The sequence below is a fragment of the Sardina pilchardus genome, chromosome 21 (assembly GCF_963854185.1).
Source record: "Sardina pilchardus chromosome 21, fSarPil1.1, whole genome shotgun sequence".
NCBI classification, from domain to species: Eukaryota; Metazoa; Chordata; class Actinopteri; order Clupeiformes; family Clupeidae; genus Sardina; species Sardina pilchardus.
The window spans coordinates 12396489-12418988 of NC_085014.1; the positions used below are offsets into that span (position 1 = coordinate 12396489).

Consider the following 22500-nt stretch of genomic DNA (forward strand, 5'->3'; position numbering starts at 1 on the left):
ACCCCGACATTATGCCTTGCATCAGCCGCTATAGCCATGTTAAGCGCACGGCCTAACCAATATTCCTTCGCATTGTACCACGACATAATACATAGTTATTCCATATTTTCCTACATATGCATTACATCATTTATTTCATTTCTCCTGTATGTGTATACTAATGTCTGCGTTCAAGTGCAAACTCGGTTCCCATTGTTCTTACTGGCGGGAATGCGCCCGCTTGCGTGACAGACGCGGTGCGCTCTGTCACATAACCCCCCACCTCAAGAGTCTTCGTCCCCGAAGACCCTAGACAGGTCGTCCGCAGTCACATTCTCGACCCCGGCCCTGTACCGCACCAAACCTGTACGGCTGCAGGAACAGGTATCCTAGAGTAACCCATGAGTTTGTGTCCATCCGATTGAGCCACTGACGGGCCCCTGTTGTTGCCGCTGGAGCAGTCACCGCTGCCGCAGCTTGAACCCCTGCTGTTGCCGCTGGAGCCGCTGTCTCCACCGCTGCTGCTAGTAGATGCTGCCGTTGGCCCTGCCGCTGCTGCTGCTGGAGTGGGCGCTGCCATCAGACCTGCCGCTGTTGCTGCTGGAGTAGGCGCTGCCATCAGACCTGCCGCTGTTGCTGCTGGAGTAGGCGCTGCCATCAGACCTGCCGCTGCTGCTGCCGCCCTCTTTGTCGCTGGCCCTCCATCCCAACTCGGCATACCTAGCGCTGGACTTGGGCTCTGGACACTGGCGCCGACGTGGAGAGTCCTCCTCCTCTCTCCTGCCTTTCTCGCTGGCCTTCGCCTTGCAGGAGGGCAAATTGTTGAGCGTTTCCCCCTCCTCGCCTTGCGTCTGGTCACCAACGCCTTTCGCCTCGGTCCGGTCATCTTTCTTCCTGTGCTCTTGGAACCATCTCTACTTTGACATTTCCGCCTGGTCTTAGACACAGATGTTGTTTTCCGCTGCCACCAAATGTAATAATGTGTCCGTGCAGATGGAGAGACTCAGGTCGGAATGCAAAAGTAGAAGAAACAACTTCCTTTTTTTATTAATAAGCTACCGGTAGGTTTAAGACATGAGACATAAACAAAAGAAAAACACTGATCAAAACGAAAAACAAAAACATGGGATAATGCCCACTAAAGCTAGGCCCTTTACGTACCCATACTGACCGAGACAATGTGCCCTCTCACGGCAGAGGCCCATCTCCCGAATGAAGCGCCCAATACTCTTATATTCTATTGGCGCGGACCAAACACAGCAACAATCAATTAGCGCAATAACGTATCCTCCTAGGCTAGATACTATACAAGCGCAATACATTACTTGACCACATTCCTGTGCAATCATAATTCCTTGGCTACAGTCCCCCAAAATAACAAATAAAACAAAACTACAGAAACACCCCTGTCTCTATGAGCGCTTCCCTTATGGGAGCGCGCTCCGTCCCTTTAACTGGGTCTCACCTCCGACACTCTTGTCGCACCCCGGAAGACAGGTAGACCTCAGGTAAGCTGAACAACATGCCATACAAAGACACACAATACACAGACAAACATTGGCACAGTCGCAGCGGTTTCTGCGCGCACGAAACCCGCCACAACTACCCCGACATTATGCCTTGCATCAGCCGCTATAGCCATGTTAAGCGCACGGCCTAACCAATATTCCTTCGCATTGTACCACGACATAATACATAGTTATTCCATATTTTCCTACATATGCATTACATCATTTATTTCATTTCTCCTGTATGTGTATACTAATGTCTGCGTTCAAGTGCAAACTCGGTTCCCATTGTTCTTACTGGCGGGAATGCGCCCGCTTGCGTGACAGACGCGGTGCGCTCTGTCACACCCCCATACAGTAAATATGCACACACACATATACACACATTCAACCTACATCCACACACACACACGCACACACACACTCTCTCTCTTGCTATGGAAATCATTGCACTGCTATTTCCGTCCCCCTGTGCAGCCGTTTGTCTGCGGGGAGTGTTAATTGCATTACAGAGTGTACTGACCGCTGCAGGGCATGTCACAATGTCTGTCAAGAGACGCCCCCCCACCCCCACCACCACCCCACCCCACCGTCCCCGTCCCAAAAGGCTGCCGTTTGGGTAATGGTGGAAGAGTAAAGAGAGAAGGAACACCCCGGTGGTTTGACGGAAATGATGGCACTGTCTCTCTCTCCCCCTCTCTGCCTCCGGGCTGCTTCCCAGCCAAAAGAGGAGAGGGAGCGGAGGAGGGAGGCGGGGGGGGGGAGGAGGAAGGGGGGGGGGGGGGAGAAGCGAATGCCACGGCAGCCCCGGCTCATCAGGCTCACGGGCGTCTCGGCTGTCAGTCAGCGGCGTCATCCCTCCCTGGTGCCGGCCGGGGCCGCGGCGCGGCGTGTGGAGTCTGCAGCGTAGAGCTGGCGCTGCTGCCCGAGACAGAAGCGGCAGACGCAGGCAGACGCGTGCATTCTCTCTCATCTCCCAATTACGGCGCAGATTAAAAACAATGTTATTGTCTTTAGATCGTGAGAGTCTCGCGACACTCGGGAGCCCGTGACATTTCGGCGTCGCGGCACTTTCAATATGCTAGCGGCCCTTGCGGGACCAATTATGTTAATATTTATATATATCGCCCAGATCACGCTCTCCGAGCCACGACCACGAGCCGAATGTGTACAACCCCCACCCCCTCACTCCCACACCCACCCTCCACCCCCACCCCCACCCCTTCAGTGGACTGTGATCCACCTCCTGGTCTGAAGGAGACACCACCACCACCACCACCACCACCACCCTCCTCCGATGAGCCATGAATCCTCCCACAGAGCCCAAGTGCTGGTGAGTGGCGGAGGAGCATGCAAAAGACAGAGGCAATATCGGCTCCACACGTTCCCACCGCTACCGCCATCGCCGCCGCCACCGCCGCTGATGATGATGGCTTTATACGGATGGCTTGCTGTTCGCATTAAATGCCTCCATATGCTCATTACGGAAAGAGCCGCAACACTGATCTGCCCTCGGTTTAATTGCCCCCGCCTGTCCCTCCGGCTCGCCCCCGTAGGAGCTGAATGGCACTGCTGACCCCCCCCACCCCCCACCCCCACCCTTTTACAGAAAGCTCGGGGAGAATAGTGCGAGCAGAGGGGCGAAAAACAACTACATTGTTTTTGTGTTTTGTTGACCTCTAGTTTAGCACCACTGGCGAGATGGGTGCGGAGGGAGGAAGGGGGGGAAAAAGATGGAGGCTACATGTTTGATTTGACCTTTCGCTGAAAATCAGAGAGTAATTGGTGCACTCGCTCCCTGCCCAGGGAGAACAGACACAAGTCAGACGAGGTTCGGACGTGGCTGACTGCCGGGATGGGAGCGATGCTTCAAGCGGCTGATTGCTGACGTGAAGTTAAACAAGACAGCCGACTTTATCACAGCAGCTGGGCCGGGGGAAATATTACACCTAGCTGCCTGCTACATCCCTCTCTCTCTCTCTCTCTCTTTCTCTCTCTCTCTCTCTCTCTCTCTGTTTTTTTCTTGTCATCTTTTTCCCCCTCTCTTCCTCTCTCTTCACTCCCTGGTGATTTATGTAAAGGGAAATGTGCATCCTCGACTAGCAAACAGCGTTCTCATTTGTAAAGCCCAGCTGGCACGTTCCTCACATTTGTAGTTATTAATCAGAAGGGGACCGGAGACCGGCACCGGAGCTCACGGTGATGGAGTCTCTCCATCAGGAAACGCAGGAAGAAGGGGGGGAAAAAATCCCATCGTGAAACTTGAGAAAAACACCCCAAAGTGAGTGACTATGTGTGTATGTGTGTATGTGTGTGTGTGTGTGGTGACAGGACAGTAGCGATAGCGGCCTCACAATAAATCAAGGAAATATGCTGCCAAGGGCCATTATCCTAAAGTTATTCCCCGGCTTATTTTGACAACAGGCTCGAGTAGTCTTTTTAAGTGGTGCATAATGTCTCCTGGCACCTTGCTACTGGTCAAGGAGAAGCGCGCTGTTTTTACAAGAACCTCGCCGACAAAACCCGGCGTGGCATCGAGCCATTTATTCAGACCGTCTTACCGGCACGCTGCCGCCACCACCACCGTTCATCCCGGTGTCACCCCTCCCACGATTTGATGAAAAGCTCAATAAAAGCAAAACAACGCCTGTCCTTAAAAACTAATACCGGAAGGCCACGAAGCATGTTATTTCTTATGGCTGAACTCTATAAATCTATAAAGTGCTTTTTTATGTAGTCGCTTCAGTCACCCCTGCCGGCACACACACCCCCACGTCCACACACACACATACACACACACACACACTCACACACACACACACACACACACACACACACGTACACACACACACACACACGCACACACACACACACCACCTCTATTCAACAGCACCTCCCTGTCTTGACTTTCCAAACTGCCCTCGAATGTTTTGTTTATTTGTTTTTGTTGCTGTAATTGATCTCTTTTTTTTCCTGGTGGCCAACTGTGCACTGTCTGTGGGTTTTCTCTATATTTATTTATTTGTATTTGTCCCTGCACTGCAGTGGCCTAGCCTCCTTCTGTCAGGCCGGGCTGTGAGGAGATTAACTATACGAGTGTCTCTGGTAGTCCCAAACGGACCGCAGTACACAGAGTCCATCAGAGGGCTGAGAGCGCTACTTGGGTACTGGCCGGCCGGGGCCGAGGGGGATGAGCAGGAGGGTGTGTGTGTGTGTGTGTGTGTGTGTGTGTGAAAACGTGAGTGTGAGTGTGTGTGTGTGCATGCTCGGAAGAACTGTGGCCATGGCTCCAGTAATCCTGTTATCTGTCCCTCTAAAGCCAGCCACTCTCATGACCCGCAGACACAAGTGTTAAGCTGCCTGTGTCTCTCTCGTTCTCACTCTCTCTCTTTCTTTCCTTCCTTCCTTCCTTCCTTCTCTCCTTCTGTCTTTCTTTCTCTTCCTCTCCCTTCCTCTTTCTCTCTCTCCGTCTCTGTCCTCTCCTCCTCTGTGGCTCCCCACTCAGCAAGGCACTGGGCAGTCCTGTCCTCTCCTTGCCCAGTTTTGGTCTCGGGCTCTTAGCGGTGCTGCACCGACGGTGTTGAAATTCTGCTCACACGTAGCCTCTGGTTCAGTCCTTCTGACATTTCTTTCAGTCCTCAGCTATGTAGTCTCTCTCTCTCTCTCTCTCCCTCCCTCCCTCTATCTGCCAGTCTTTCACTCACTTTCTCCCTCTCTCTATCACACATAATCATAGTCTCTCTATCGCTCTCTCACACTCACTTACTTTTTTAGTCACTCACTCAGTCATTCAGTTATTTACTCACTCACTCACTCACTCACTCACTCACTCACACACACACACAGACACACACAAACAAATAAACACACACACACACACGCACGTATAGTTTGACACAGAGAGATTCCTAGTTTCAGAATTCCTGGCTATGTTTCCACGCACACCATATTCTGAATCAGGTCCATATGGTTATGGCAATATCCAGATTAAGAGGTTTCCATGTGTTGCAGAAACAGAATATTCCTGTTTACATGTTAATCACCATATATGCTGAATAAAGCAGCGATGTGCAGTTGAAGTTGTGTCTGCGTCATGACGTGTCAGCGGTCTCTGTCCCTGAATATCGTTCATGACCACAAAATTTGGCCAGATTAGAGGCGCTGTTCTTTTGCATTTCAGTCTTATGATAGTCCGCTTTGATTGAAGATTTTTCACTGATTCTTCATCTGTCAGCAGTGTGTGCGAGTCTTGTAGCATTATGATGCTTTCATTTCTAAGCAGGTAAAAGGGATAACTATATTGTGTGGCGGAATAATATTGGGAGCACTTAGACTCTGCACAGTAATATCCTCACTCCAAAGTGAAACTCAAAGTGCAAGAGTGAGGATATTACTGCACCACACAATATAGTTATCCCTCTTACCTGCTTAGAAATGCACCACGTTTTATTTTGTCTGACCTAGGGCTGTCAAAATAACGGATTAATTTAGATTAATTGATTTGAGATAAAATAACTGATTAAAAAAATTAACGCAGATTAATCGATGACCTTTAACCTGGAGCCATTCTAGTCAGTAACCATTAGACCGTAAAATGGGGAGACGAGAATGTGCTGCCTGGATCATTGATTGGCACATTTACTTTAAAAAAAAGGCATAGTGTTGACATTGCGATTTTGCGATGACATTTTTATATGCGATTAATTTAGATTAATTAATCACAGAGTATGTAATTAATTCGATTAAAAATTGTAATCGATTGACAGCCCTAGTCTCACCATACTTGGTTGTGGGACTACTCGTGTAACTGTATTTTGATTGGGAAAACATGGAGGTGTTTGGTCGCTTCTAACTTCATCTCTGTTTGGATCCTAATGAATGCTAAGTGCTATCAAAGTTGCGCCGCGCGCCAGAGCCAGTGAGTGCACGCATTGAAAGTGAGATGCATGTATCAACTCGTCTTAATTAGGGGAATAACGTAGTTTAATATGAAAAAACGGTGAAGTGTTCCTTTAAGAAGTGCAAACTTTTTGGCACAATTTTCATTTTGTTTGCAAAGTGTCAGGGCATCAAAGCAAACTGACAAAATTCCTTGCACAAACATGCACAGATAGAATTTAATATTCCAAAAGGGGCATATTCCGACTACTGTGCCACAATATTCTGGTCAAAAGAGGGATATACTGGAGGTGTTTTAGTATTCCGAATATGACCTTATCTGGGTTATGGCATCTGGAATAAGGTGTTTACAGTATATGACTCATGCACAATCGGAATATTGTCTTTATTGTCCGAATAAAACCGGAATATGGTGTGCACGGAAACGTAGCCATTGATTTATGTCACATTCCTAGATTTTCATCAGTGACTTCTTTTTTTTCCCTTTCTCTTTTTTTGTATCTCCCTCTCCGGAAGAATGAGTAAGAGTGTTGATTTTGCTTCCCCTCCCCTGCCATAAACAACCCACCCGTACAATGTAATTTATTAATAAGACAATGGGGCGGAAACTGAGCTATTACTCTCTGTAACATGGTGTCAATGGCAAACACACAAACCTGCACGGAATCCCGCATGGAATCCCGCATGGGGAAAAAAAACAGAAAGAAAACGGCTGCAGGCCGAGAGCTTGCGGCATGCTTATGTATCTCACTTTCACCCCGACTTGTTAATCCACTGGGCTGTGTATTTTTGGGTGTGGGTGTGTGTGTGTGGGGGGGCGGGCGGGGGGGAGGGGGGGACCCCTGGCGAGCTGTGTGTTGGCACTCGTGGGGTCCTCGAGATGGGTAATGGGATAATTGGCAGCCTCTCGTCGGCTTCCCCATCACCAGTCGGCTCGGCGGGCCGAAGGGTCAGGAGCGCGAGATCAGAGTCCACGGGCGGCCATTTGCAATGCTAATCTCCCCCCCCTCCCCCACCAAAGGATAATTGTGTTCAAGAACGTTTTCAAATTAAGCACTTCTGAGAGAGAGGCCTGCGAAAGCCACAAAGCCGCAGAAAAGCTCCCGTGTTGTCCCTGGAAAAAGGATGAAATGGCCGGGATTAGTAGCGCCTTGAAGTAGCGCCGGCCCCTTTGTGCCGGCTGCCACGACCCGACGAGACGGACCCGACCAGCGATCTCGTTGACCCGGTCCAGGCGTCGCTGATGTCGATTAACACTTCAGAGGCGCACAGATGGCGGCGACGGCCTCTCCGAGTCCACTGTCTGGAAGAGCGGATCATTCGGGGGGGATAACTGACGGTGAAAGTGTTATTATTCTGTTTACATCCCTTAACATGTAGGCCAGACACAACGACACAATGTGTTTTTATCAAAGCCGAGATTATGACTCCCGTTTGGAAGAAAATGGCTCCCTGTCTGGAGACATTCAACATGGAGACGTAGGCACGTGGTTTGGAAAGGGTAATGAGCAGGTTCCTTATGGCATTAATTGAAATCAGTCTCGTCAAAATGGGGTAAAGAGTGCAGAAAATTGAATCTTGGGTGTGCAGATAAAAAATCAGAGCGATTCTCCATCTTAATTAAAGCGGCACTCCAAAACCATCTCGTGTGCATCCGGATTCACACAGAGACGTATCAAACATATGGTAATTATCTTCGCTCAGCCTCTGTCTGGCAGTTGTTGCCGTTTTGGTTTGTCAATGCCTTTTTTTGAATGCCGCGCTGCTTACCGCTGTGATTTTCGTTTAAACCTCTCTTTTTTTAACCTTTTCTTAGAGAAAATCGTGTCTTTCTTTGACAAGGTCTCCAAGTCCTCTAACCCACTCATTCAGTGAATTAGTTTTCTCTCTCCTCTTTCTTCCCCCCTCTTCCGCTGCACATCCGTCTCTCTTTTTTTTGCGCAACGGCGGGTTTGGCGGGCAGCCTTATAGCGTGCACGGAACCTTCCAGATTTCCGAGGACCTCTTGATCCCCGAGGATGGGCGCGCGGGAGATGAAGGATGCCTCCCGAATGAATGGCGATAGATCAGCCAACCAACTCTGGGGTTATTATGACATCACTCCAGATGGCCGCTCTGAACTCTACACGTGTCCTCTAGATTTTTTGTGTGTGTTTTTGTGTTGTTGTTGTTTTTTTTTCTTTCTTTTTTTCCTCCTTTTTGGCCCCACGGAGATGAAACTGTCCGACTTGCCAGTGCAAATCTTTCCTGGCACCAAAAAGCTGGGGGGACAGAATTAGGGGGAGATTTGCGAGGAGCGCGGCAGCGCAAACGAGCCGTTGACTAATGGCTCTCCGCGCGATGCCCGCCTCGCCGTGTGCCAGGTAGCTGTGGCGGGGTCTGTGCCTGGCATCTCCGCGCCCCTTCCGGAAAGATGATCTAACCTTGGCGCGACTTTAGAAAGACGGAAGGGAGAGGATGCAGGAGGTTGGGGCGATGTCAGGGGTTGGGTGTGGGGGTTAGTGTTGAAGGAACATGTGTTGACAAGCCAACACACATGTGATGCTGAGTTCTCTCCTCTCGTCTCTTCTCGTATCCTTCCTGCCCTGACCCGAGCCCTCTTTTCTGTGTGTGTGTGTGTGTGTGTGTGTCCGTGTGCACATGTTGCGTCCGTCCCCCAGGAGGTGATGCAGATGGAGAAACAGCTGGGGGGTCGGCTGATCGACGAGCCCCGCGTCCTGCTCTTCAAAGACAGCTACCACAACCTGCGCCTGTCCATCCATGACATGCCCCAGACCCAGTGGAGGAGTAAGCTGCTCGCCGGCTACCAGGTGGGTCTCACCCCCCCCTTCCCCCCCATTCCCCCCAAGCCCACCCTCTACTCTTTGCTGTTCCCTCCCTCCTGCCAGCCCCTCTCCAGCTCTACATCTGTTAGAGCATCGCCATTCTGATGTCCGTTTCTCTCTCTCTCTCTCTCTCTCTCTCTCTCTCTCTCCGTCACTACGCCTCTGTTGGAGCTCTCTTTTCCTGGGTGGTGTTTGTCCACCGTCACCTCAGTCTTAATGAAGATGAAATGAAAATGGGCTCGGTAATGAGTCTTGGGGTGCCGGCCGATGTGTTGGAAATACTGACTTGCATGTATTGATTTAGCCCTAAATGTACACGGTGAATTAAATGAGAGCGGACTTTAGTTCAGGGCCGACGACTTCTTAATGAGTCCGAGGCTCTCGTCGAGATTAACCAGGAAAGATAAGTTTGAGGTGTTAAAGGTGGCCTTACATAATTATTATCAGCAGCACAACATGGCATTGCTAACATGGCCGATTGACTTTTATGTATTTATTAAGCCTTTGGCATAACATTTCTATTATAAATTTGCATACGTAAATCACTTTAATTACTAAACCAGCCAGGACCAAGAACTGTAACGATTACCCATCCACATGAATTCATCATGACTAACAACAAATTGTCAACAGTTTGTTTTTGTCGACCAACAATGATAATGTGATAATGAAATAACACCAATATATGCATCATAACTTTCTTGTCCTAAATGGCTTTAGGTACAGTGCATATCATGAGGCCATGTTAACAGCGTATAAGCCCATAATCAGTCATATCCCAGTGGAGGTATTTTAACTCCCTCTCCATCCGACTACAGTCTACAGTCCATTCTGCTCCACCTCTCCATCTCCATCTCTCTCCATCTCTCTCCATCTTGGGCCTGGTCTGAGTCTGTGAGCCTGTGGCTCGTTAGACGCCGCTGCCAGACCCACAGGGCCACAGAGAGCCACGGAGAGCCACGGAGCGGGCCCATGAAAGGGCAGCCCAGGTGCAGTGGGAGTCTGCAGGCCGGCGGCTCCTAATAGCCATCTCGGCCTTGACTGAGAGAGAGAGAGAGAGTAGCAGCAGCTGCAGGAGCTCACACCATATCTCTGAGGGTCTATACACACTCGCACACACACACACACACACACACACACACACACACACACACTCATGAACTCGCCTACCCTCGCTGGACCGGCCGCCGTCTTCTTCTTCTCTACTTGGCCTCCACAGGGGGCGGCGAAGCGCTCGTTTGGGATGTAAAGCGTGTGGGCCCTGCTGTACACTCTGATTGGGCGCCGGGTGACGCGGAGCCTCCCGCGGGTGCGGAAGCAGGATCCCAGACATGAGACAGAGGAGCCCGGGGGGGGGGGGGGGGGTAGATAGGGGGGGGGGGGGGTAGCTGTGCCGGGCTGTGACCCCACGCTGCCCAGAGGTGGGCAGGAGTGGCGGAGAGAGAATGAAGGAGATGCAGCCCCTCTGGTGCCCTGAACCCCAGACATCTCCGGTTCATTTGGAGAGAGTTACACAGCTCACAGAGAAAGGTCTGTCTTATCTCTTTGTGAGTTGTTTGTCTCTGAGGACTCTCTCTCTCCCTCTCTCTCCTTCTCTCTCTCTCTCTCTCTCTCTCTCTATCTCTCTCCTTCACTCTTCTTTTTCACTCACTCCTGCCCTTTTATTTATTTATTTGTGGGCCTGTGCAACAGCTCCCCCACTGGGCCGGTCTGTGGAACTGCAGCGCATCCGAGCTCCCACTAATGCATGGAGGAATCTATAAAGGAGAGCGCAGGAGTCTAACCTCTCTGTGGCTTGCTGACCTCGCCGCCACTCCAGGGAAATGAGATGGGGAGTGAATAAAGCTGACACTGCGATGATGCGAGCGCACACACACACACACACACACACACACACACACAGCGAGAGACCAGTGACAATTGAGCCTGGCATCCGTGGTTGTCCTGGTGAAATTGCGTTTGTCATCCCTAGAAATTGTAAAGCTCATGAACATCCGAGCCACGATAATACTCTCATCCACAGATGCAATATTTCCATTTGTCCGGAGAGTTTTCCAGAAATCTAACTTTGCGGAGATGCTTATATATAATGCATTACGGTGGATTTCAGAGAGCCCGGACAAGAGCCGCTTGGATTAGTTTAACTTTATTGTTCCTGTCAGTGTAATGCTGGATACAGCAGTCGGTGACGTAGTTTTGTTTGGCATTAGCCCCCCCAACTGTTATTCTTTTAAGTCTGAAATATATATTCGCTTTTTTTTTTTTTTAACATGGCCGTTCGGTTATTTAAGCTTGGGATTTTATGCGCGTGAACATTTACAGACTTCACATAAAGAGCTTCCACACCTGGCTTAGCCGAGCCGCGGCGGAGCCGAGAGAGAGATGTCATAAATCACGAAACAAAAGCGTTGCGCTGCATAAGGGCTCTTCTGCTGATGCCCACGCTTTCCGCCGAGTCCTCGCAGGCCACGAGCAGGAGGCCTCACTTGATTAACATTTGCGGAGGGATTTTTTAAATATTTTTTTTTCTTACTTGCTTTTCGAAATGATTGTACGCGTCTGGGCTTTATTCATGTCTTACAGCTGTTTGAGTTGATTTATTTATTTTGGTCATTCTCCAAAATAACTCAAAGATGAACTGCAGTGTACTCGCCAATGTGAAATATTTCCCCTATGTGTATAGTATATCTGGCTGTTTCAAAAGCTGCAGAACGCATTGTACCGTTATGTCATGTCCTACAAACAGGTTGCATCATTGACCTCATGTGAAATCGTAATCATCTCTACATCAGTAGATTCTTTATCAGAACTACTATACAGACATTATACCTTACAATGCATACAGTAACTGGCCCACTTAAAGAAGAGCTTCAATGGAATGTTGATGAAGTGTGTGAATATTCACGTCCTGCAATAGAAGACCACTGATATGGTCCTTCATAAGTGAATGCCAGTTCCTCTCATGGTTTTGGTTCCCATCTCCAAGAGCACTGGAGAAATCCACCTCACATCTCCACTCCGCATCTCTTCGCTGTATTATTCTGTTGATCAAACCTGAGGTTTTAGATTGTAGTGTAGTGGTTAAGGAGCTGGGCTAGCATGCAGTAGCCTGAAAGTTGTTGGTTCAATTCCCGGCTTCCACCGTTGTGCCCTAGAGCAAGGCACTTAACCCCGAGTTGCTCCAGGGACAATGCAATCCCTTGTAATATAGTGGAAGTCACTTTGGACAAAAAAAGTGTCTGCTGAATGTAATGTAAAGTATGAAAGTGTTCCCACGAATTGAGTTATTGGGGGTGTTGAGCGTGAGCTGGGAGGCCCATAGGAAGACCATGTTGTAATGCCTCATGTCGTCTGGTGGATGTTTTTCCAGGAGATTCCGTTCTACCACATCTGGAGCGGCTCCCAGCGCAGCCTGCACTGCACCTTCACTCTGGAGCGCCTGAGCCTCAGCACCTGCGATCTCACCGGCCAGCTGTGCGTCTGGCAGGTGGAGGGGGAGGGACAGAGCTTCAGCCTGGACTTCAACATCGCCAAGGTAACCCAGCGCTTCCGTGCCAGGCAACTCCGCTCGGCCAGGAAAACTCCGTTTCGGCCAGCTGGCCAATAGCAGTGCCAGGGGTCAACAGGCACACCGGATTCTGACCAGTGTTTTTTTTAATTTATTTGTTTATTTTAAGCGTCGAAAACAACGATGGCTCCGCGCGGCGTGTGAAATCTTAACAGATGGGATTAGGCGCGGGTACATAGTTTAATTAACTGCTGCTCTTATGCTGATCTGCTAAAGGTGGCGACAGATTGTCTGGAAAGGGAATCCTGCACTCCAGTAATGATGGATTATAATGAGAAAATGCAATGTATTGCAGCCACAGGAAATTGGCTTTAAGATTGTAAATAGTGTTTTCTGTGAACGTTCTATTGTATGCGACTCGATAATTAATAGCTTTGCATTATATGGAATTTTATGCCTAATACAGTAATGGTAAATACCATTCTAGCCCTGAGGAACAACTCGATTGGCCGCAAATCTCATACATCTTGCACTGAGCAACAGACGTTATTAGCAGTACATTGTCACCGTACACAGATGACTGTGTAGCATTCTTTTCCCATTTGTTTCCCTGTCAACTGTGCCATTCCACTTTTTTTTCTGTAAATAAATGCACAAACGAATGTAAAAAGGTAAAACAAATATGTGGCGTGTCCTCTCCTCAGGACAACCGGACCCTGGATTCCGAGTTTTTGCTGATGGACAACTGCACTCCGGCTCTGGCTGGCCCCAGCGCGTTCCAGATCCCTTACCTCATCCGGCAGAAGATTTGCAGCAGCCTGGACGCCCCCTGCCCCAACGGAGCCGACTGGAGGCTACTGGCCCAGAGGCTGAAACTCGACAGGTCAGTTCTGGCCCCCCGCGGCCCGAGGCCGTCCACCTCCCCCTCACACCCCTCACTGCACCTCACCTCACTTCACTTCCCCTGACCGCACCGCACGGCATCTCGCCTCCCCCGTCCCGACTGCCCAATTCCTCAACCACTGCCAACCAAAACAGCCAGACTGGGATTCAATTATTTGTCCATTTAGAGTCGCAAAGTTTGAGCAAAACAATGTGGGTGGACTTCGTTTCGACCTGTAGGGCACTTAGCTCAATGAATTAGTTTGCAGTAGAGCTGGGCCAGTTCTTTAATGGTCTAGACTGATGAGATGAGATCAATTATCATTTAGTTATATAAAGTGGGAGCTTGGAACATTTGTTTTTCTCATATTTGTTTTTGTAACGGCAAATAGTTTGTGTTGGAAGTGTTAGCACCCCCTCAACCTTGGAGCCGATCACTCCTACAAAGAGTGCAGCATGTACAAAACAACTCGAAACCCCCACACCCACCCCCTTGCCCCCCCTCAGGCATTTGAAGAACAGAAAAAGGCCATTAGATCGAACAAGCCACTTCAGGTACCTTTGGGACATGCTCTCCCACCACATCCCCGGCGCAACCTAAAGGGGTCACCGCTTTTGTTGTTATCGATCAGCTTTGATCCGAAAGGTTCCGCATGGTCAATGGGAAAAGGTCACGGGCGCTACCTGCGTAACGCAGCCGCGGCTAAAGCCAACTAGGGCGTACAGTACTTCCCACGTCTAATAAAAAAAAAAGCCTCCAGCTCTTTTGCACCCCCCCTCCCCACCCCCACCCCAGTTGAAAACGGACGCAGAAAGGCTGAAATGCTGCGACTCGACGGGCCAGGGGGGAGAGAAAAATATATAATTTCCGTTTATCGATTTTTGCTGAGATAATGTAATTTGCATAATAACTGAGAAAACTGTGGGAGAGAGTGCATAACTCATGATGGTCATAAACATTTACTTCCCCCCCGGCGCCCCTGCACACCGCGCCACACTGCATGCATAATATCCCATTACATAAGGCGCCACTCACGCTAACGACGGGCATTACCACCGCACCCAAACATTTCCATCTTCTTCTGCCTTTTTTAAAAAACTCAAAGAATAAACCACTTCAACCATCCAGCCTCCTTTCTCTTTTAACCTTCTCAAGTAAAAGGGATATAAAGATAATTATGTAAGTACGAAGTGCAGGAAGTGTTTATGAAATGAATAAGTGGTGTGTGTGTGTGTGTGTGTGTGTGTGTGTGTGTGTGTGTGTGTTTTCTAAAACTGACTGAAAGTATTTGACCACAGTGGGCTGACAGTGAGAGAGCTGCTGTAGGAGAGAGCCTAGCGCATGAGTCATAGCCAGAGAGAGGGATTTACTTGACTGCTAGAAATGACAAGATGCCAAGTGCAATATTTGCATTCATGATCTGTCTTTTTCCTCCCCTCTTTCCTCCCTCCCTTCCTTCCTTCCTTCTCTCTCCCTTCCTTTTTGTCTTCCTCTTTCTTTGTTTTCCTTCCTTCCTTCTCTCTCCCTTCCTTTTTGTCTTCCTCTTTCTTTGTTTTTCTTCCTTCCTTCCTTACTTTCTCTCTCACTTCCTTTTTGTCTTCCACTTTTTCCTGTTTTCCTTCCTTCTCTCTTGTGTTGGCTCCCTCTCTCTCCCCCATCACGTCCCTGCTGTCTCTGTCCCTGCTGCAGGCACATGAGCTTCTTTGCGTCCAAGCCGAGCCCCACCTCTGTGATCCTGGACTTGTGGGAGTCGCAGCACTTCCACAGCGGCAACCTCAACCAGCTGGCCGCCGTCATGGCCGAGATCGGCAAACAGGAGGCCATGATTTTCCTGGTGTCGGACGGCGAGTGCTAACCCCGATTAGCGGCGACCGCAAACAGTGAATATTATACATGTACACACGCAAACACAAAGCGACCGCAGCAGTGGTTACACACACACACACATACTGTACACGAACACATATTCACGCACATGCACACACACACATACACACACACACCGCAACAGTGGATACACATACACACAGCAACCACAATAGTGGACAGACACAGACACACACACACACACACACACACTGGTTTGGGACTGAGGGGGGTGTCAGGAGCTCTGACACCTCCTCGTCACCTCCTCCTCGCCTGTGGAAGGAGCCAAAATGAACACCCCCTTCAGACGGAGTCGCACTGACTGTACTGAGCCGCTGAAGTCCATTCCCTCATACCGAGAGATGAGTCCATTCCCCCAGCCTGTGCACGCCGGCCAACGAGAGCCCGGCGTGTCCATCTTTTGGTGTGTTTTGTGAGCAAAGTCGAGCGAGGGGGGAAAAACGAGAGCTTTCCGCAAAGGTCCACAATTAGATGTTTGGTTGCCATGGGAGAGGGATGGGGATGGGGGGGGCGGGGCAGAGCTCGACATGGTGAGGTTGGTTCACTGCCACAGTAAGTAGAAGGAAAGTCAGATCGAGCATTTTTATTTGTGTGGTATTTTTTGTTTTGTTTTTATTTAGTTGATTCTTCTGCTATTCCTCATACAATCAATTTGACCAATACCTTTTTCATGGGCGTTTCTGTATCGTCGAGGAAGGAAATCAAGGATAAAATGATGGCAGTATGGAAGGAGAGTCAAGAGGATTAAAAAGTGAGAGTTTATGTGTATATATTTTAAAATGCAATATGTAGAAATGGATCTAAACTGTGTTGGCTCCCACCACGAGGCACACACAAGTAACCAAATTAGGATGGATCAGATTTGAGGATGGTTGGAATAAAGGAATAAAAAAAAAAAGAATACTGCCCAATACCAGTTCAGGTGTCTCTCCTTGGCTCTGTACGATGGAGTGACAAAACGAACAGCCATATTTATAATTGAAAGCCACTTTATGCAATTTGCTGTGAAGACCTGCAGGAGAGGTCATGTCAAAGAACGCTGGTCTTGGCAAGGTCATCAAGATCAATGTCGCCCCTTGTCATTTGTGCACACTCTGAGCAGATGGGAGTCGGCTTCAGAGCAGATTTGCCCGATTCACACCAGATCTGTCGGAGTTTGCCTGCCATTTGGACAAGGCTTGGGTTAGATATTCTCTTTGTTGTTGCTAGTCAGTTTTGTCTGTAATCTTCGGGGGAAAAAAATGGTTCAAAGTGATTCTAGTCTCCCATTCAAGTCTGTTTGCCAGGTGCAAGGCGTAGCTGTTGACCTGTCTTTGTGATTTTTGACAAAATCCAAGTTAATTGGCTAGGAATTTAAATATGCTGTGTCATCCAGGGGAAAAATGGATCATCTAGCATATGTAGTTGCAAATCGAAGATGGATTATTCATTCGTAATGTTTGTCTGTCAGTACAGTAAGCAGAAGCAAACAGCTCACACTGCATATCAGAAGCAAAATGGCACATTGCTGGGCGATTTTCTTTTCAGTTGATAATATAATGTGTCGTAATGGTTCTCTTTTTTATATGTAAGCCATCCGGCTATAGGGCATTCAATGTATGTGTGTGTGAAAGCTCATACATTTTCCAAATGTATCTCCAGGAGCAAATTATTTTTGATAGCATTATTTCTGTGAGGATAATGGATGTTTTACCGCAGGTTACGTCAGGCTCCACTAAGAGAGAGGTATTTTCCCTCTTTAAATCAATAAGGCAGAGGAATGACTAACATTGTGTGAAAACCATAGAAGAGATTGCGGTGAGCAATTTGTGTCCAATAATGGCCTATTAGGTTCAAAATGTGAACCTAGCTACGCTTAAAGGGACAGTCCTCTAAAAGCCTGATTCTGTGGTTCTAGAGAATAGTTTGGTGTTCTCCTAGGTTTTTCTTTCACACTCAACTCTATGGAGTTCTGCTTCACTGTAAGGGTTCTAAGGGTTTCTTCTGCCTCTGCAAATGTCTGTCTGAGTGTCTTTGCTAAAATCCGTGAATGTGGAGATGTTTCGAGGTCAGCCGGAGGAAGGCTTCAGAGGAGAGAAGTTAAGACTGTGAGGGGGGAAAAAATCCAAGATGGAATTCTTGTTCTCTCTCTCTCTTTCTGTCTCTCTCTTTCTCCAGAAACTCTGGAGGTCAAGTGGGTGGCGAGGACATGTTTCTCAAAAGCTCCTTCCCAGTACGCAGTCTCACACAGAATGAAAGGCTGTTCATAGGGCATCACTAACCGTCTAATTAAATTAATGGCCATATGCTTCAGGCATTTCCGAGTCGTTCCGATTCAGATTATCATGGTCTTTGTGTTCAAATCAGCTCTGTCATTTTAGCGATTTGTGATATATTTCCTCTAAACTGCCTTTGTAACGAGTTCCTTTGTATCAAGAACAAATGTTCATGTACACCCTAGTACACATCAGTGGCACTGACTACCAAAGTTATAAATATGTATCAACACACATACACACATACTATTTACATGTTTGGGTTTTTTTTCATCATTTTATTTCCCATTGCCTTTTAAAGACATTTGTCAGGTTCATAATATCACTTGTGTAATGCCATCCCACATACCTTCAGATCATGCCGGATTATTTGCCGTGACTAATAAATCGCATTTCCGCATCAGTCATTTTAATCAGAGACAACACTGAATCTGTTTTATTATAGCACTTTGTAAAGTAAATGTACATGATTTTAATATGGAGCCAAAAAAGACAGACTGCTGGCGTAACATTTGTCAAACGTATAACCTGTGACGTGTTTGCCTACTGTTCATTGGTTATATAGCATTAAACAAATACTTTTTCTGCGGTGTTTAAGGTTTAGACTGTTTGCCAGAAGCTTGTATACTTTCTGTTTTGTTTTAGTTTTGTTGTTTTCTTTTGGGGGGGGGGGGGGGGGTTGTTTGTCCTGATGCTGTGTACGTATGTTTGTACAGTTTTGAGCTCATGACTTGACAAGCAACTAACATATCACTCCTACACACGTCAACGGTGGGAGAGAGGCGCCCCAGTTAAAACACACCTGTCCCAGTAGACCGTAGTATGGTGTCAAGAAGGATGACATTGCTGCCATAGACACAGTATCCATTCGGTCATCACACAGGCCTCAGGTAGTCTCCCCTAACCACTGGACATCCCGCAAGACCTGGAGTGTCTCATTTGTCACCATTTGACGAAAACGATCAAACACAACTACTGCATTCGCTTTTTTTTTTTTACTACTGTGCGTGTGTGTCCGTTCTTGCCCACTCACAACACACAAGCCCTGTTGTGCGTTATTCTACACTGGACGCAGCGTTATCATCGCAGCCTACTGTTACTTGCAGAGAGATGGTATAGTAGCCCCCCCCGCCACACACACGTGTTCCCTTGGCACATAAGCAGTTAGTAGCTCACTCCTGAAAACTCCCTACAGAGAAGCTAACGCTTTCCCCCCCAGTGACTCTGCTTTCTTTTCTCAGCTTCATGCATAGTTGTTCTGTCGTCAACTGACATATGTTCAGTGTGTGTGTGTGTGTGTGTGTGAGTGTGTCAGTATGTATGTATGTATGTGGGTGTGCTTCAACTTTTTGCTCTGACAGTTCTTTTATTACTTTTCACTTTTTTTTCAAAACTGAGAACAATAGAATTGTGTACCTGTGAATGTTTTAATTGAATTTCTTTATTCAATGTTCCTTGCCTTTCTGCAAGTCAAAAATGCTGTACTTATAACATGACACAGCGCTTATGCAATTGTATAATTATTTTCTTTAGTTCTTATGATTATTTATTCTTTTTTTTACTTTTCCTTATTCTATCAATGTAAATTGTCGTCAACAATTTTGTGGAAATGGGACACCTTCTATCCTTGAAGGTTCTCTGTACTTTTTGGACAATGATATGGATTTGTGGGTAGAATTTTGGAAATTGGTTTCTAAGTGCTTTCAAGTCTTTACTTGGCCTTATGTACATATATATCTATGAAATTTCAGAAAGGTATGTATAGTAATTCAACCTGAAATGGATGTAAATAAATTATATATTGTTAACTATGGGCTGAATCAATTATTGTTTTGGTGAAGGGTGTTTTTTGTCTTCTATACTTTAGAAGCTACAGTAGGTCTGAGCTAGGCCTTGTAATATTTGAGAACAGAAGTTGAGAAGTTATTGAGAAATCATGAAGAAGTATGGGGTTGTTTTGTTTTGAGAAAAGATCAGAGGGAATCCTTTAAGTGTCCCAGTCAAGCATTCGGAAATACTGTACCTACACAGAAAAACAACCGATCAAATATTGTACAATATTTATTGATTACAAAGCTCTAACATAGATAATAATTTATAGAGGGTACCCTCTATGTATGAGTCATTCTTATGCAAACATGAAAAAATTCAAGCATGTACATATGAATACAGCAGTATTTTAATGAATGCATAACAATAGTTTATAAAGCTTTTTTCAAAAGGCACTTGGTACAGTTAAGAAGTTCATATAAAAAAAAAACTGCAAAACCAAAACAAAAAAAAAAGAGAAAAAGAAACATTGAGAAGGATGAAAGGGAGTGAGAGTACAGCGGGCGCTAAGGCGAACGGCCTTCAGCTTCTCAGAAGCGCTATCGAGAGTCTCGGCACTCAATCCACCTCTTAAAAGAGATAAAGAGAGCGTCAGCCAGAACCACTACTGAAGGGTACAGCTCCAGACCCCTGATTGGTCCGCGTCCGCCTCTCCGGCGAATGATCACCAAGTGGGCAGCCTAAGGATGATGGATGGTGTGGGCAGTGCAAACAAGCCGACCTTGGCACGTGCAAACAAGCTGACCTTTCCTGAGCGGGGGAGCTGCAGCTGCGACGAGCTGACCATTGTCTGCTCTTTTTTTTTTTTTCCCCACCACGATAGCCACCGCTGAGCCACCGTAGCTACTACTCTTGTGTTCCTATCATCTACCTCTTATGAGACCCATTATTCACACACACACACACACACACATATAAAATATGTCTTACTTCCTCCGTACTGTCCTACTAATAACATCCAAATTCCCACTTCTTCCGTCACTTCGTTCACCTTTTAACAAGCACACAAATGCACCATATTACAACTAAACAACATTTGTCCGCTTTGGACAAAGGCGTTCTGTTAAATAACTACCGTATAACCATAACTACAAAATTCCCTTTCTTTCTCTGTCTGTCCGCTCTCCAACCGACACCAATCTCGCCATGCTGATGAACCCTGATGTGTTGACTGTGTTGGGGGGGGGGGGGGACGTTCTCTGGTTAGCTGAGCTGGACGTTTACACAGCGTAATGAAACCCACTGGGCTGCTCCACTGCACCACACCCCTCTCCACACACAGTGACCGACCATTTCTCCCTCAGCTCCGGTCTCTAATGGAATAGCCTTCCTTTTTATTTATACATTTGTACCATTTTTTTTTATTATTATTTTTTTTACTGCTGGTTCTAATTACCTGGTTCTAATTACTTCCTCATTGAATATGAATGGAATCACTCCTGGATATTTAACATGGGAGGCATGGCGCATGCCGTCGCCGAGGTCAACTCAAGATGCACGTAATCAGCGCTAATGCACTGTTTACCAGATGCATTTTATTCCTCTGTGGCTCCCCCATTACCCTGAGTACTCAAGACATGGGCATGTGAAGCGTGGGCTAAGCAGGATCGGGATTGGGAGGGGATGGGGAGGGGAGGGGATGGGGGGGGGGTGTAGAGACGGCTAAAGTCTGAGGGCCAGGGAAGGGCTCGCACAAGTCTAATAATATAATGCAGAGCACATCAAACACTAAAGCAGTCGCCCCACTTACTGCCACACACTCAGTGGCTCTCCAAACGCCCACCACAAGTGCATTTCTAGGCCTCCTCCCCAGGGAGGATTAACATGGGACAATCCAGTGAAGACACTCACACCACATACCCTCACACTAGCCCTTCTGTGTGTCTGTGTGTGTGTCTATGTGTCTATGTGTGTGTGTGTGTGTGTGTGTGTGTGTGTGTGTGTGTGTGTGCGCGTCTCCCGAGCGGTGCTGATGAGAGGGTAAAGAGGTGGAGGAAGTTCAGGTGCGATGAGGAGCCTGGAGGCGGAGGCCCATTAGCGAGGTTTGTTTTTCACGCTCCACTTGTGTAGCGTGGGGTGGCTGGAGAGCAGAGCGGAGCCGAGCGCTCCTCTCCGCCCCAACTTTCATCTGGGAATCTCAACAAGACTAGGAGCGCCGAGAGAGACAGAGAGAGACAGACAGAGAGAGAGGATGAGCACGAGTCTGGTTCAGCGTGTAAACAGCAACCCATATGTTGTTGTGGGGGGGAAAGGACATATAAATAGAGCAGTTTTTTTTGTTTGTTTTTGTTTTTGTTTTTGTTTTTTTGCTGAAAGGGATGCATAACTGGAGTGTCACAGAATGACCAAGTTCTGGTGCAAAAAAATGGGAAAAACAAGAAAATGCGAGTGTACAATGGCGTGAAGGCTGCTCTATAGGAAAGAAGGGTTTCATAAATACTGTCGGTTCACTTGAGCAGAAGAGACTCTGTTGGGGTGGGGGTGGGGTGAACCGGTCAGTGCGCGGGAAGGGGGCCGTCGGCCATCGCTGTGCGTCCCCATCGAGCCCCAAACAGCACCCACCACCGCCACCGCCACCGCCACGCCCGCCAAACCCTTCTGAGATGCTGTCGGCTCACACAGGCGAGAAGGCATGGCTTTTACACAGTGGCTTATCCTTCTTGGAATAGAACGTCTTCCCCTCCAAATTAATCTGACAGAGCTGCAAGGGAGAGAGGAGAGAGCGTGTGAACAACGCGTCGGCGGGCTTAATCAACGGCGGGTAATACACATACAAATATGCAGGCAGACACACACACACACACACACACACACACAAAATCTCATGCACATATACACACACACATACACACACACACAGTCAAAAAAGCTTAAAACAGACCCAGACACGAACACACTAATACAATACTAGTAGTCACACACAAAT

General features: G+C 47.7%; 2 protein-coding genes across 3 annotated transcripts in view; one reads left to right on the plus strand and one right to left on the minus strand.

The window, feature by feature from the left end:
- Window positions 1-15512, plus strand: part of unc5a (unc-5 netrin receptor A) — a 152321-nt gene extending 136809 nt beyond the window's left edge. Inside the window, 4 exon segments of the mRNA XM_062524624.1 lie at window positions 9047-9196; window positions 12582-12746; window positions 13424-13602; window positions 15292-15512. Of these exon segments, the coding sequence (XP_062380608.1) occupies window positions 9047-9196; window positions 12582-12746; window positions 13424-13602; window positions 15292-15457 (660 nt within the window). The 3' untranslated portion in view covers window positions 15458-15512.
- A 4277-nt stretch (window positions 15513-19789) lies between these two features.
- The window catches only part of pdlim7 (PDZ and LIM domain 7), a 40052-nt gene continuing 37341 nt past the window's right edge, over window positions 19790-22500 (minus strand). For both annotated transcript variants that reach the window (XM_062524111.1, XM_062524112.1), the window contains exon 11: window positions 19790-22275. In XM_062524111.1, coding sequence (XP_062380095.1) covers window positions 22189-22275 — 87 coding nt within the window. In that variant the 3' untranslated portion in view covers window positions 19790-22188. The remainder of the gene's footprint in view (window positions 22276-22500) is intronic.